The sequence below is a fragment of the Typopeltis vanoorti genome, chromosome 15 (assembly GCF_054136105.1).
Source record: "Typopeltis vanoorti isolate ZY-2024b chromosome 15, IOZ_Tvanoo_1.0, whole genome shotgun sequence".
In the NCBI taxonomy this organism is placed as follows: Eukaryota; Metazoa; Arthropoda; class Arachnida; order Uropygi; family Thelyphonidae; genus Typopeltis; species Typopeltis vanoorti.
This window is the reverse complement of record NC_143563.1, coordinates 35,238,627-35,253,809: the sequence shown is the minus strand read 5'-3', so window position 1 is coordinate 35,253,809 and position 15,183 is coordinate 35,238,627. Positions and strand designations below refer to the sequence as shown.

Genomic DNA, 15,183 nt, shown 5'->3' with positions numbered 1-15,183 from the left:
CATAATTTAGAACAGCAAATTAATATCAAGTTTTGTATACAAAGCTAAGAAAAACATGCAAATGAAAATCTAGATGTGTTAAGAGCAGTGTATAGTGTTGATGTCACGAAGATGTCTAGTGTATTGAGTAAACAGGATTGGGAAAACAGACATGATAAGATAACTGAGCAACCACCACAAACTCATGGAACATATACAAGGAGTGCAGAATTTCATTCAGTCTGACAGATGATTAAGTGTGTGCCATGTTAGAAGCTTAACAGAGTGAAACAGCACTGAGAAAGGATTAAAATATTATTTAATTCTTCCAGTATTTTGTCTCAGTCACTGAGACATCATCACAGAGTACAATATGAGGTTTGCAACACAAAACTAAGTGAAACACGTGAATGAAAAAGACTAGAATCCTAACTAGGTGAGGTGCCCTCTGTAGGCACCCATTGGTGACCTGGGATCTCAAAGTATTAAGTGTTTCCTATAGTTTGGGAAGTTTTATGCAGCTATATTTTTTTAAATTAGGCTGATTTCTGAGAGCTGCTACAGATTACAAAAAAATAGTATTTCTCTTCTAATTTACTGTGATGGAGCATGGTGGTCTTTTTCCAACGGATTCCGTGAACCATATCTAAAGCATGGCCCACAAGGCCAGGTTGACCATAGTCATAACTGAAAAGATATTTTTTGTGTTCTTCCATATGAATGTTGGCTGATCTTCCTGTCTGTCCATAGTAGGCCAACTTGCAGGAACAAGGCACTTTATATATTCCAGGCACAGAGAGAGCAGGGTGCTGATTTTTAGTGGAATGTATGTTTTCAAGCTTTGAGTGGGGTTTGAAAGCTGTGCAGGGATTGTATTTCTTTAAGACTCTGTCAATTTTTTTCTGAAGTGCCACTGACTTAGGGGATGACAATAGTATTACCAAAATCTTTCTAAAGAGAAGGTCGAGGATTGGGAGAAGGATTGATTATTTTTTGATACCATGGAAACTGTAGCTATTAAATAAGGTGTTGTATACACAGTTATGTTTTGCTATTGGAGGACTCACTGCAACGAAGGTTATAGTCTCTATTGGTTAGTGTTTCAATGATACCATACTCTTGAAAGATGGGGAGTGGGGCGATGGGAAAGTTTGAATGTATTTGCCTGTTGACTTCCTGTATATTGAAAAGATAAGGATACTATTGGGTAAGTATGTTACCAAGAAGTCAAGCGAGGCTAAACTATTATTAGTTTCTTTTTTCAGTGGTTACCCATTCTATAAATTATCAAAAAAGTTAGCAATATCTGTTATCTTCAGTGGTCATACCACTTCCTATATAAAAATTCTATCCATTTTAAAACTTCTATTGAGAATTTAATGTTAAATAATACAGATATTTTTGTCTGCTTTGATATCACCACCTTACTGTTCACTAACATTCTCTTAAATGACATGTTATAACTTATAAAGAAAGATCTGTTTTCCTTTGCTATCCATTCTGGATATTTCCCTTGGAAGCACAAAATTTATAAACAGAGAGAGAGAGAGGGTGCCTCTATGAGTTCTCTCCCCCCTCCCCACCGTTTTTTTTTTTTTTTTTTTTTTTTAATGGAACATTTTGAAAAATAAGTTCTTGACTCAGTCCTTCTCAAACTTTCTATCTGGTTAAGATATGTGGGCAATGTGTTCACCATTTGGCTTCATGGTCCAGACACATTAGACTCTTCCCTTTCCCACCTCAGTAATCTTCACCCTGAATCTAGTTTACCATGTAAAAAGAAACTAATAATAGTTTAGTGTTTTCAGACACCTTGGTAACACGCCTGCTCAATGGTAAATTTACCTCTTCAGTATACAGGAAACCCACTCACACAGAAGATACATTCACAAACTTTGTTTTTCAATTATAAGGGCATATTTCACTTCAAATTTATTAAACAAGGACAATCAGTGAGCCAACATTGTTACTCAGAAGTGCAGCCATAATTATTAACATCAGATCTCCACAGAATCAATAGCATGAACCTCCTTGTGGGAGGTTCATGCTATCAAACAGACACACACACACACACAAACCTTTTCACAGTGTACTTTAAACTCATTCAGTCAAGCTACATTCACCATGCTATCAGGCAGTACATTCCACTCTCCACTGAAAGAACCTGCTCCTCACTCCCTTGCTCACACCCTCCTTTATACAGTTTCTAGGAATGACCTCTTGTTCTATCCTCCTCCTCCTCCTCCCCCAATTCTGTGAAGAATTTCTTCAGTTAATTCATTCACATCCCCTTACCAACTTAATTGTCTCAATCATATCCCCCCCTCCTCCTGTACACGAGGTTTTGCAGTTATCCATATGTTAAGGCTTAAGCATTGGGAGAAACAGAAACTCATGTTAGAAACTTAAAGGAGTGAAACAGCACTAAGAAAGGATTTAAAATGTTATTTAATTCTTCTAATACTTCATCTCTATTGTTAGAGATTACAATATGAGACTTGTAACATGCACAAAGGCAACACACAACTAAGTGAAACATGTGGGCAAAAGACTAGAGTCCTAAGAGGGTGGGGGTACCTTCTTTGGTCACCTGTTGGCAGCCTAGGGTGTAAACTGGGATCTCACACTGAAACAGCACCGAGAAAGAATTAAAATATTTAATTCTTCCAGTATTTTGTCTGTCACTGAGGCATCGTTACATAGTACAATATGAGATTTGCAACACACACACAAAGACAACACAAAACTAAGTGAAGTGTGAATGAAAAAGACGAGTCCTAACTAGGTGGGGTACTATCTGTGGGCACTCGTTGGCGCCTGGGATCTCAAAGTATTGGTGTTTTCCACATTTTGGGAAATTTTATGCAACCATATTTATTTAAATTAGGCTGATTTCTGAGAGCTGCAGCAGATTCCAAAAATATTATTTCTGTTCTAAATTTACTGTGATGGAGCATGTGGTCTTTTTCCAACTGATTCTATGAGCTGTATCTAAAGCATGGTTTGCAAGGCCAAATTGAACATAGTCATAACTGAAAAGGTATTTTTTGTGTTCATCCACATAAATGTTGGATGATCTTCTTATCTGTCCATAGTAGGCCAATTTGCAGGAACAGGGCACTTCCTCTCTCTCTCTCTGCCTGGAGAGAGAGAGAGAGAGAGGAAGGAGCTGATCATTAGTGTGGAACGTATAATGTTAGCAAGTTTTAATGGTGCTTGAAAGCTGTGCAGAGAATTGTATTTCTTTTAGACTCTGGCATTTTTTTTTTTTTTTTTGTGGAGTTCCCGAGACATAGGGGATGACAACAGTATTAACAAAATCTTTCTAAAGAGAAGGTTCAGGATTGGGGTATAGGTTGATTTTTTTATTTGATATGGGAATTGTAGCCATTAGATAAGAAGGTGTGGTATACGAGAAAGTTCTGAAAAGTTCTCGGCCTAACAATGAAAAAACGAATCTATAACAAAGTTATTTTTATTTTTCAACATAATCTCCATTAAGACTAATACATTTATTCCAATGATGCTCCAGTGTTATTATCCTGTCCCTGTAGTGGTTCTCAGTAAGATCTGCAAAATACCCCTCTACAGTTGCAATTACCTCTTGATTCAAAGAAAAACGCTGAGCGAGGAAGAGTTTTAGTTTTGGGAAAGAGATAGAAGTCAGAGGGAGCCAAATCTGAGGAATAGGATGGATGTTCCAACCATTCATAGTGCAGATCCCTTAATTTTCTCATTGCCAAAACAACTTTGTGGGAAGGTGCATTGTCCTGATGGAAGATGATTTTTTTCTTCTGCAAACCGGGTCTTTTCTCACGAATTTTTTCATCTAGTCTGGTTAAAAGATCGGAATAATATTCCCTGGTTATTGTTTTACCCTTTTCAAGATAATTAATAAACAAAATTAAACAAAATGCCTTTAGCATCCCAAAACACTGATGCCATGACCTTTCCTGCTGATGGAACTGTCCTCTTTGGCTGAACAACCAGCTTCTGTCCACTGTTTTGAACTGCTGTTTAGATTCTGGTGTGTAAGTGTCATCCATAATAATAAATCAACATACAAAATCAGTTTTATTCTTGTTAAAACGCTTCAAGCACTGTTCAGAGATTTTCATTTCACGAGTACGTTTTTGATCTGCTGTGAGCAAGCGTGGCACCCATCTTGCACAAAGCTTTTTCATTTGCCATTCTTCATGCAAAATATATCCTACACATTCTTTTGAAATGCCTATGTCAGCAATTTCATGCACTTTGACTCACTGTTCATCCAATACCATAGCGTGCACTCGATCAATGATTTCTGGTGTTGTTACACTTTTTGGATCTCCTTCACGTGGATCATCTTCAGGGCTGGTGTGGCCATGTTTAAACTCGGCAGCCCATTTCTTAATTGTTGAAAATGAAGGAGAAGAGTGCCTATAAACTTTTATGAACTTCGAATGAATTTCTTTTGGCGTTAAACTTTCTGTTACAAAGAATTTTATAACCACACGATACTCAATTTTATCCATTTCAAGGAATACAGACAACAGTTTTGCTTGAAACAGCTGTATAAAACAAACTACTTGATAGAATGACTTGCAGTTTCACATGGATGCTTATGATGTACCAACTTAGAAAAAAAAATCGTGCCAATAGTGTTTCCATCTGTGGTCGAGACCAAGAACATTTCAGACCACCCTCATATATGTTTAGGTTCTGCTGTAAGGGAGAACTCGCTGGAACAAAGGTTATTGGCTCTATTGGTTAGTTTTTAAATGATACCATACTGTTGAAAGGGGGGAGGGGAGGAGAAAGTTTGTAGATGTATCTGTCCATGTGGGTGGGCTTCCTTTATACTGAAAAGGTTACCAAGGTATCTAGAGAGCCTAAACTATTATTAGTTTCTTTTTTCATGGTATACTGGATTCTAGGGTGAAGACTATTGATGAGAGAGGAAAGAGTCTAATGTATTTGGGCCATGAGGCCAAGCAGAGAACACATCATTCATATATCTTAAGCAGATAGAAGGTTGGAGAACGATCAAGTCAAGAGCTGTTTTTTCAAAATGTTCCATAAAAAAATTGGTGTGTGGTGGGAGAGAACCCATAGAGGTACCCTCTATCTATTGATAAATTGTGTAATTCCAAAAATAGTATTTCTCTTCTATATTTACTGTGATGGAGCATGATCTTTTCCCTAATGATTCTGTGAACTGTATCTAAAGCATGGCCAGATTGACCATAGTCATAACATGCCTGCTTGCTGGATGAAAAAGCCCAGATAAATTGGGGGGAAAAACCCTGCTGTCCACACCTAAGACCAGCTAACTTGGCTATGGCTGAGGAAGATCCTTAAGCTCCTCACGTCGGCAACGGGAATCAAACCCAAGACACTCCTTCCCCAGGCATATGGTTGTGAATGCATAGCCACTGGGCTAACCGCACGGACACATGTTTCACTGAGTTTTGTATTGTCATTGTGTGTGTGTGTGTTACAATCATTGATGATTTCTCAATAATTGGGATGAAATATTAGAAAAATTAAATAACATTTTTAATCCTTTCTTGGTGCTTCACTCCATTAATCCTCTAACACGAGCTTTGCAATTATATTTCCTTAATCTGTCTTCACATTCCAAAGACCAGTTACCTTAGATCTTATCTGGACCCTTTTTAATATATCCTCATCATCACGAAAACCATGTGAACAACTCTGTACATAGCATTCCACGTTTGGTCTGAGCATAGCCTAATACAGTAGAACCATGGCCTCTTCATTCCTGCACATTCAAGTCCTCCACGTCAAACTTCAGTTGTTTGTTCTCACCATCCCAAGATCTCTTGTCCCCTCAACTGCAATTTCCTCCATTAAGTGTATGCCTCGCATCCCATTACCATGTGCCATATTTCAGAACCTTACACTTTGCAGTGTTTAACTGACAGTTCTGCTAACTTGCCCACTTAAGGAGTTTACATGATGTTAGAAGAAGAGACCTGAACTATGGCTGAACTGTTGGATCACACATCATGACAGTTCTCTTGCACATGATTCAGTGGATTCAGAGACTTTTGATTGTTTCCAGAACTAATGATTGCCATGAATAGTATTAATTCTTGAATATAATGAATAGTGAATAGTAATAATTGGTTGATGGTAATAAAAAAAACATTCCAGACAGTGAGTTCCAAATATGTTTTGAACAATAGTGGCATCATCTAAGTGCATTACTGCACAAGGAGATTAATTTGACCACCTGTCTATAACTAAGCAAATGTAGTTTTTATGTGTGCATTCGGGAATTTAAGTGTCACAATTTGTGTACACTTTGACAAGAATGTATTATAAGATAAATACAAATTGAATGGATAGACTTCAGAAATCATTAATGAATATAAAGAATTGGATATTTTGGTTCATATGAGTTTATATTCAAAAATCATATTGTAAGACCACCAGTAAAAGCTCAGTTGCTAGGTATAATTAAAATATGGAGAAATATGGATAATTAAAATATAGGAGAAAAGGTTATGACATTCTTATAAGTTTCTGGTCAGGTTAATATTAGATTATGGTTCACATTACTCGTTTAGATTTTTTTATCATGAGAATCAAGGGTATTCAGGAAAGATTAAATTAATGCATCGGGGAGGAGGGTCATAATAGTATTGTGATATTATGAGAATTGATTGGTTAGCTGTAATTTGTTGAATTTATGCAACAGACATAAAGAGGTAGTTTAACTGAAGTTTACAAATTCTTCTTCTTCTATCATCTATGTGGATGATGATGAGGCCGAATGAACTCTTTCCACTTCTGTCTGTCCCAGGAGAGTCCAAACAATTCTGTCCAATTTGGTGCCGCTTGTTGTGATTTAGTTTTCGGGTCCTCTTTTATTTTGTCTATCGATCTAATTCTGGGCCGTCCTTTGGATCTTTTACCTTCCATCATTGTATTCAGGACTTTAGATGCTGGTCTTTCTGTTCCCATTCCAGTCACATGGCCAAACCATCGCAGTCTTCTTTCTTGGATTTTGTCTATTATTGTTATTTCTTGTTTTAGTCGTTTCCTTATGTCTTTGTTTCTTATTCGATCCAGCAGAGATACTCCAAGTAATCTTCTTAGCCAACCCATTTCAGTAACTAATAATTTTTTCTCTTCAGCCTTTTTGAGATTCCAGCATTCACTTCCATAGAGGAGTATTGGGAAGACCATTGTTTCATAGATTCTTACTTTCGTTACTTGTTTGATGTCTCTTGACTTCCATATTTTATTAAGTCGTCCAAAAGTTTGGGATGCTTGACTGATTCGTCTGTTTATATCTTTTATAATTCCACCATTATACTCAATAACTCCCCCAAGGTAGTTGGGGGAGTTATTGAGTACATAGTTCTCTTCTACGGATTGAATCAAATGCCTGACGAAAGTCTATGAAATTTATATAGCAACTTTGGTTGTACTCTATCGTATTTTCTATTAGCTGTCAATTGTGCTTCGCCCTAGTCTGAAACCTACTTGTTCTTCTCCTAGTGCCAGTTCTATGTATGGCTTAATTTGTTTTTGGAGTACTTTCATAAAAACCTTATTTGGAATACTGAGGAGTCTAATGCCTCTGTAATTATTGCATTCTGTTTTATCTCCTTTTTTGTATATAGGAGTTATGACTGATTTGGTCCAATCAGTAGGCACTGCTTTGTTTTTGTAGATCCTTTCAAATAACGTTTTTAATGGTTCCAAAAGTTGTTCCTTTCCTGCTTTTAAGAATTCTGCATGTATTTGATCAATGCCATGTGCTTTCCTAGTTTTGAGTTTTTCTATGCTGTGTGCTATTATTTCTTTGGTAAAGATATTTTTTTTTATCCTCTTCCATTTCAATGGCTGGAATCGTAATGTCCTGGGAGCTATTTTTATTATATAAATCTTTGAAATATTCTTCCCATCTGGCCATTCTTTTTGTTTACTTTCAATTAGTTGTCCATCTTTGTTTTTGATCATTATAATTTTTGTTGTCTGTGTCTTGCTAATTTGGTCTATTTGTTTATATAATCCATGAAAGTTATTTTCTTTTGATAGCTTTTCTGCCATTTTGCATTTTTCTTCTAACTAGTTTTCTAATTTCTCTGGTTAATCTATTATATTCATTTCTGTTATAGGTCTGTTTTAGTTTCATGCTTTTCCTTTGATCGCTTAATCTTTTTACTTCATTCGAGATCCAATCCTTTTTACTTTCTCTTTCTGTATAACCTATTGTTTTTTCTGCCGAATTTAATATTATTTCCTTTAATTTGCACCAATGTTCTTCAATGTTTATATTCTGTTTTGGTAGTTCCTTCAGGTTTTTGTCTAGTTCTACTTGATATTTTCTTAGAATATTGTTGTCTTGTAGTTTTTTTACATTCAGTCTCCTTTTGACTCTAAAAGTGCTTCCAGATTTTAACTTTATTCTTAGGTTTGCTAATACTAGCTTATGGTCTGATCCACAATTGCAGAAAAGGATCTGCAATTTAGGACACTTGATTGCCGTCTTTGGTTTACAATAATATAGTCTTACAAATAATATAGTTTACAAATTAGTTTCAGAAATATAGGATACGGAGTAAGAGTTTGCTACACCTGTCTGGACCAGCATAATAAAAAAGTAGCGAAGAAGAGAGAACTATGAAGTTCATTAGATTTGAAAATATGTGGTATGGCCTTCAACAACTATGTACAATAGCTTTAAGAAAGAATTAGATAGTTATCAGGACTGTGCTTACACTTTTCCCAAGGCTGGCAGGGCCTGAGGTGCTAGAGTGCTCCAGGGCCCTAAAATTTGTCCTAATTTTTTGGGGACAACAGCTAGAGCCTCGTGTGCCTATGCATAAGTGCAGCCCTGGTTGTTATAGCTGAATTAAGGTTAAGAATTGATGCAAAAATGATTATCTAATTTAACATTGTTTCGAACTTGTCTTAATTGTTAAGTAAAACTAAAATAAAAAAAAATACTTTTTTTTAGTTTAACTTAATTTAAAAAATCCAAAATTATTTTTGAATGCTTTAAAAATCCAGAAAAGTGGCAGAAAATGATGAAGGAAAAGAATATGAACCTACATATGCTGATCTCACATTTGGCATATGAGTTTGGCCATATTTTTAAGTGCTCAGTTTATTATTCACTACAATTTTGATTTTTTTTCATCCCTTAGTTATTTGGATTATAGCATGCATTTTCTTCTGGGTACTCTGGTTTCTCCCCTCATCAACATAAAATCTCATATTGAACACGTTTGGTAGTAGTGTTACATGCACCGTAAGTTTAAGTATAAAATAGGAGTTTGGATAATTCTTGGAGTTCATTTTGTTTTCCATCCCTTAACTTTTTAGATCATCAATAATAATAGTCTTTAGGAGGCAGATTATTTTTATCAAGTGAGGAGAATCCGTATTTGTACTTTTTGCTAAAATAGTCAAGATGCTATGCATTTATCCAACCAGTTTGAACCACTAGTGCCTCAAACTGGTTGGCTGATTGGATTTGTCTCTGTCTTTTAATCTACAAGGTTATGAGTTTGAATCCCATTTTGTGGGCATTGATTTTTTTTGTGAATATCTTTAGATGCCAGATGATGTCTTATTGTCCAGTGTAAGACCATTACGCTACTTATTAGATCTGAAGTGGTTTCAAAAACTCATCTGCATTAGTGTCCTATAAATTTATAATTATCCTTGGATGTGATTACTACAAACATATGTATTGAGCATGTAATTTAAAGCAAAGCACTAAATCTGTGGACTTTATTCAATCCAAAAGTGTGGACTTTATTATTTTCCATTCTATAGTACTTCAGAGATTTGATTTGATGTATCTATACCTCTGTTGTTTTTAAACTAACTTAAAGTAGGTTTTTATCATATTGCATTGATTGCTTTGGGATAATTGCTCATTCGTTGGTTCTGTAATTTAGTTTAATGCTTGATTCACTTAATTTACTCCTTACATTATTAAACTAACTGTTTTGGGTTTATCCTTTTGTTCGATGTCAAAACAGCAAACAAACAAACTGCAGTGCACATATTGCTCTTCTTAGTGAATTGTTTACATTTAATATGATTATCAGTTTACTCCATCAGCTATGCAAACTGAAGTTAGTTACCAGTATCCTTGTGTGTCTTAAGTGTTTCAAGCAAATACTTAGTTATCACTTGTTCTCTTTCATATATAGTTTATTTTATGAAACTGAAATTTATATGAATCTTAAATGATAAAGCATAATTTAATGCAGTCTATACACTATATTTAGATTCAAACGATAACAGTAGATGTCATTAATAAATGACAAAATACTAGGTTCTGTGATTTGTATAATCCTTTTCCGCCAAGTATTTCAGTATATAGCAGTAATGAGATGAGAATTATTATTGAAGATGACTGCAACTTGGGAATGTTTTTTTCTTTTGAAATATAATTTAGAGAAAAGGTAATTTATTATTAATAATCTAGAAAATAATTACTCATTCATTGTTAAGCTATATTTGGTTACTCAATTAGATAATTTAAACTGAAATATATTTTGATTTTTAATTGACCAGTGATTTATAAACATACAACGCCAACAAGTTTCGCCAACGGAGCTGTTTGGCTTCTTCAGCGCATACCAACCCCCCCCCCCCAACACACACACAACAACAATCTACCATCACTCAATACAGATCGTCGATAGTTATTCCTTATGCAGGTACAGTGTTGAAAAGGATCGCAAAACTTCATAGGCCTTTCAACATCAGAGTTGCGTTCAAACCTGTCAAGACTGTCCGTCACTTTTGAGATCACCAAAAGACATTAATGCTTTCTTCAAACACGCTGGAGTGTACAACATCCAATTGTGCTTGTGGTCTAAACTATATAGGCATATATCGAGAAGCCTCAAAATCCGAAAAAAATAACATATAGGAGATGTTAGTAACAACAGAACACCCAATTCAGGTCTAGCCCATCATTTTGAGATTACAAACCACACCATTGATTGGGATAGGAGCTCCATGCCTTATCTAGAAGAAGACTGCCATTGTAGAAACTTCAAGGAAGCCATAGTAGTCCTCCGTTTTGGAGAAAATCTTTACAGAAATCAGGGAATGATAATAGCTGACATATGGAAAACTTAATAAGATCACTCAGTTTGCCAGAATTTCATTTTACTCAAAACTACAGAGCATGCTCACACAACAGTGACTAATACAACATGCTCCATGCATATAATGTTACGTGTCTGTTTTAATTTATATGATAGCGTTACTCCATTTTCTCTGTGCTATCCATTTGAGTTTTCTCTTACCGTTATAAGCTCTGAAGAAGCTGAACAGCTCCGTTAGTGAAACTTATTGGCGTTGTATGTTTATAAATCACTGGTCAATTAAAAATCAGTATATATTCCAGTTTAAATTACTCATTCAGTTTAAAAAAAACAACCATTAATTAGATTTCTAAAAATTTGGAAGAGATTTGGAAAAGTAAAAAAAAAAAGAAAAAGAGAATCGGTTTTTACACACTCATGGTCTTTATGTACATGGATGATTTGCATGCTATTATTATTTTTTTTTTTGTATAAAGATTATTTAAATATAAACAATCCAACAGAAATAGTATAAAAACAAAAACCTATTTTATATTTTAGCACAGCTTAAGTTTGTTATAATGAAGCGGAAAAAGAGTCCAATATTATTCAGAAGGAGTGGAGCTGCCAGTGATGAGAGCAGCACACCAAAACTACATCTTCCTTCTGCATCTAGCACGTTTGTAAGTTCTACCCCATCAAGTTTGCATCAGACAGTTTGTAGTACTTCTCCTTCAGTTTCTTCTTCAACTATTACACAGTATACTGTGCATAATTCAGCTGATGAAGTTCGTGATGCTGAGGAGATCGGTGACTCGGTAAGTAAATTTTTTATTATTTTTATTTATTTTTTTTTTACAGCAGTATTACCCATGAAAGTTTAGGAATGGGGGAGGGGTCTCAAGCACAGTAATGCCTGTAATGTTTCAAAGATTAAAGAATTCCATAATCTTGCTCTAGAGACCAATTTTTTTGCTTCTGCAGGATTTCAATAATAAAGTGATGGAGTCACATTGGTGATGCTATCAGCTATTCCTGAAATGTTATAAATTGCATTTATGCAATGTATGAGAGTTATAAAATTAACATATTTGAACAAGAAGCAAGAAAATTTAAAAAGTCAACAAAGGTCTCTGGTAAGGTATTTATTTAAAAAAAAGTGTGTTCATTGCCAGCTGTGTTGGTTGAGTGATGAGCATATCTCATCTCCACTAAATAGGTTGCAGATTCAAATCACACCAAGGGCGTGGATGCTTATGATTGTCTTTTAGTGGGAGAAGATTTAATTACCATGGTGTGAGACTGCCACCCTACTTGGAGGTTTGAAGTAACTTGAAAAAGTTCCCCATTTGGTCTGTAGAGCAGGGTTTCTGGACTCTATAAAAAATAACATAAATATCAGGTCATCCCAAAAGTAATGTGGTCTTTTATACTGTGCTTGTTCAGATGTGGCTCAGCTTGTCTAAACATGAATTTTTTAAAGCTTTATAAGTATTGCTAAGCCCCTCGTTCTAAGGCATTTCCACCTTGCAAGAACATCATACGTAAGTTATTGTTTAAATAACCCTTTATTACTATGGAGATCACTGAAGAGAGCACATCATGCTTTATGAGTTTTAAAAAAAAAGGCAACAATGCTGCTAACACTGTAAAAAATGTACAAGAAGTCTATTGCGATAATGTTTTAAATGTGAGAAAGCACCAGCGATGGTTCCAAAAATTTTGACAAGGGGACTTTAGCTTGAAACACTCCCCTCACTCTGGGCACCCTGTTTCTCTTGATAATGATATCCTGGAGCTGCTATTGCAAGAAATGCCAATGCAACTGTTGAAGATTTAGCAAAAGATCTTAATTCTTTGGTCATCAACCATCCATCACCGCAAGAACTTGGAATAGTGTCTAAGCTCAGCAAGTGGGGTTCCTCATGAACTGATGAACAACAATCGAAGACAGTGCATTAACATCTACACTGCTCTTCATTTGTGATGAAAGTGGATACTTTACAAGAATGTTAAGTGCCGAAGATAGTGGGTTCATTCAGGTGAACAGGCTAAACCTCAGCCAAAACAAGACCTTCATCCTGAGAAGGTTTTGTTAAGCATTTGGTGGGATATGACTGATATTATACACTTTGAACTCTTGCCACAAAACCAAACAATCACAGCTGAAGTATGCTGTGAATAATGGAATCAATTAAATTAAAAACTGAAAGAAGTGTTTTCTGGTCAATTGAAAGGGTGTTGTTTTCCACCATGATAATGCTCATTCTCATAGTGCAAGAATTACCTGTACCAAGAATGAGGAACTTGGCTAGGAAAAGCTTCTGCATCCTCTGTATTCTCCTGATCTTGCACCTTCTGATTACCTCTTATTTTGAAGTTTGCAACATTTCGTTAATGAAAAACAATACGATATATTAGAAGCACTGAAATGAGCCTATGCAACTTTGCCTCCAAACTTCCTGAATTCTATAGAAATGGCATTATGAAGCTTTCAACTTTGGAAGAGCGTTATTGATGCAAATGGGGAATATATACTTGATTATATTAGCAAGTGATTTATCTTTCATATCCTTTCACAACCTAATGCTGAAAATTACATTACTTTTGGGATGACCTGATACAAGAAAAAATACAATAATAAAATTTAATAAAAATAGAAAAAACATCCTTAGTCTCACCCATGATACTAATGTACTTTAGGTGGATGGGAGTCACATGAAAAAAAAAAGAAGATAAACAAATGTGCATTGTTTTTCATTTGCATATATAACTCCAAGAACATTAAGATCTTTCTCTTACTTACTGTTTTGTGATTCAGATTCATCTTCTGTGATGCTCACCAAGTAGTCTCCCCCCACACACACACAAACTTTCCAGTAGATGAAGTTTTCAGTCTCATTGAGGCCCTCTTCTCACCAGATGTTACTAGACTTCTTTTCAAGCGCTGCCTTCATTGTGATTTCTTCAAATGGAACAGTTCTCTCTATAAGCAACTTTCTTGGACTTGCATGGGAAGTCATTATCTTCCTTCTCTACAGATATGTTTATGGAGAAATTGGAAAAAAGTTTCCCATTTCAAATGCTACCTGACAAATATGTTGATGACATTTTTATGTCTGGAAGCATAACATTTGTAATATGAAGAAGTTTTTAATTTCTTGTAACTCATTCCACCCAATTGAAGGCAAGTTTACCTTTTCTTGCTATCCTGATCTCATAAACATAAGAGAATGGATTTACATTAGATTTTTACCAAAATCCCACCCATGTGGTATATTATCTTCATTTCTCATCTCTTCACCATCCTTAGCAGAAATTAGGCATTATTCACATGTTAAAAAAAAAAAAAACATGCAGTATCCTTCTTAAAAGATATGGATTGACAGAAAAAAGAACTCCACTTTCTATTCAACCAGTTCATCTTCAGTGTATTAAAGAACCATCCATCCAAATACTATTTACAAATCCTTCTCCATGGCCAAATTGGGACATTCATTATAGGAACTCTCTTTTCAATCTCGTATGTCATCAGCATTCTAACCATTCACAGCATCATAATAGTCTTTAAACTTATTCTTACTATGAGCAGCTGTCTTCGTTCTCTGAAGGATAATAACTCCTTTGTGTGATTTTCCCTGCATAGGTTGACATGCAGAAGTTTCAAAATAAAGAAAACATTTTAGCAATGTGGCTTATAACAGAGAAAAAAGAAATCATGACTGGCTTACCACTCTTCCAATACACATTGATATTAAATGAATCAAAACCTCTATGCCACATCTTGAAGAAAACTTTCTTGCTTGTCAGAATCACCATCATTCATTTATACGGTTTTCTCAACAAAAACCATCTTATATACTAAATGATATATGGAAATCATTGATTAGATTGATTAACATACATAATTTAAAATTTTCTGCTAATCATCTCCAAACAGTGCTAGAAAGCAGATGTTGCATATCACACTTTGCTGTTTCCTCATGCTTCACTTGTTAAAATCATAACAGTTTCTCTCAATTTTTTTTTTTTTCTCATTGTTAGGTTTATTTACCATGAAGCATGGCAAAAGTAGTCAGTATTTATATGTATGTTTTTATATTTTTTAATGAACAATTAAAACCCAATTTTT

General features: G+C 35.1%; 1 protein-coding gene across 1 annotated transcript in view; it reads left to right on the top strand.

The window, feature by feature from the left end:
* Window positions 1-15,183, top strand: part of LOC150098599 (transmembrane and coiled-coil domains protein 2-like) — a 168,563-nt gene that overhangs the window by 15,888 nt on the left and 137,492 nt on the right. Inside the window, exon 2 of the mRNA XM_090405273.1 lies at window positions 11,613-11,869. Within this exon, the coding sequence (XP_090261399.1) occupies window positions 11,633-11,869 (237 nt within the window). The 5' untranslated portion in view covers window positions 11,613-11,632. The remainder of the gene's footprint in view (window positions 1-11,612; window positions 11,870-15,183) is intronic.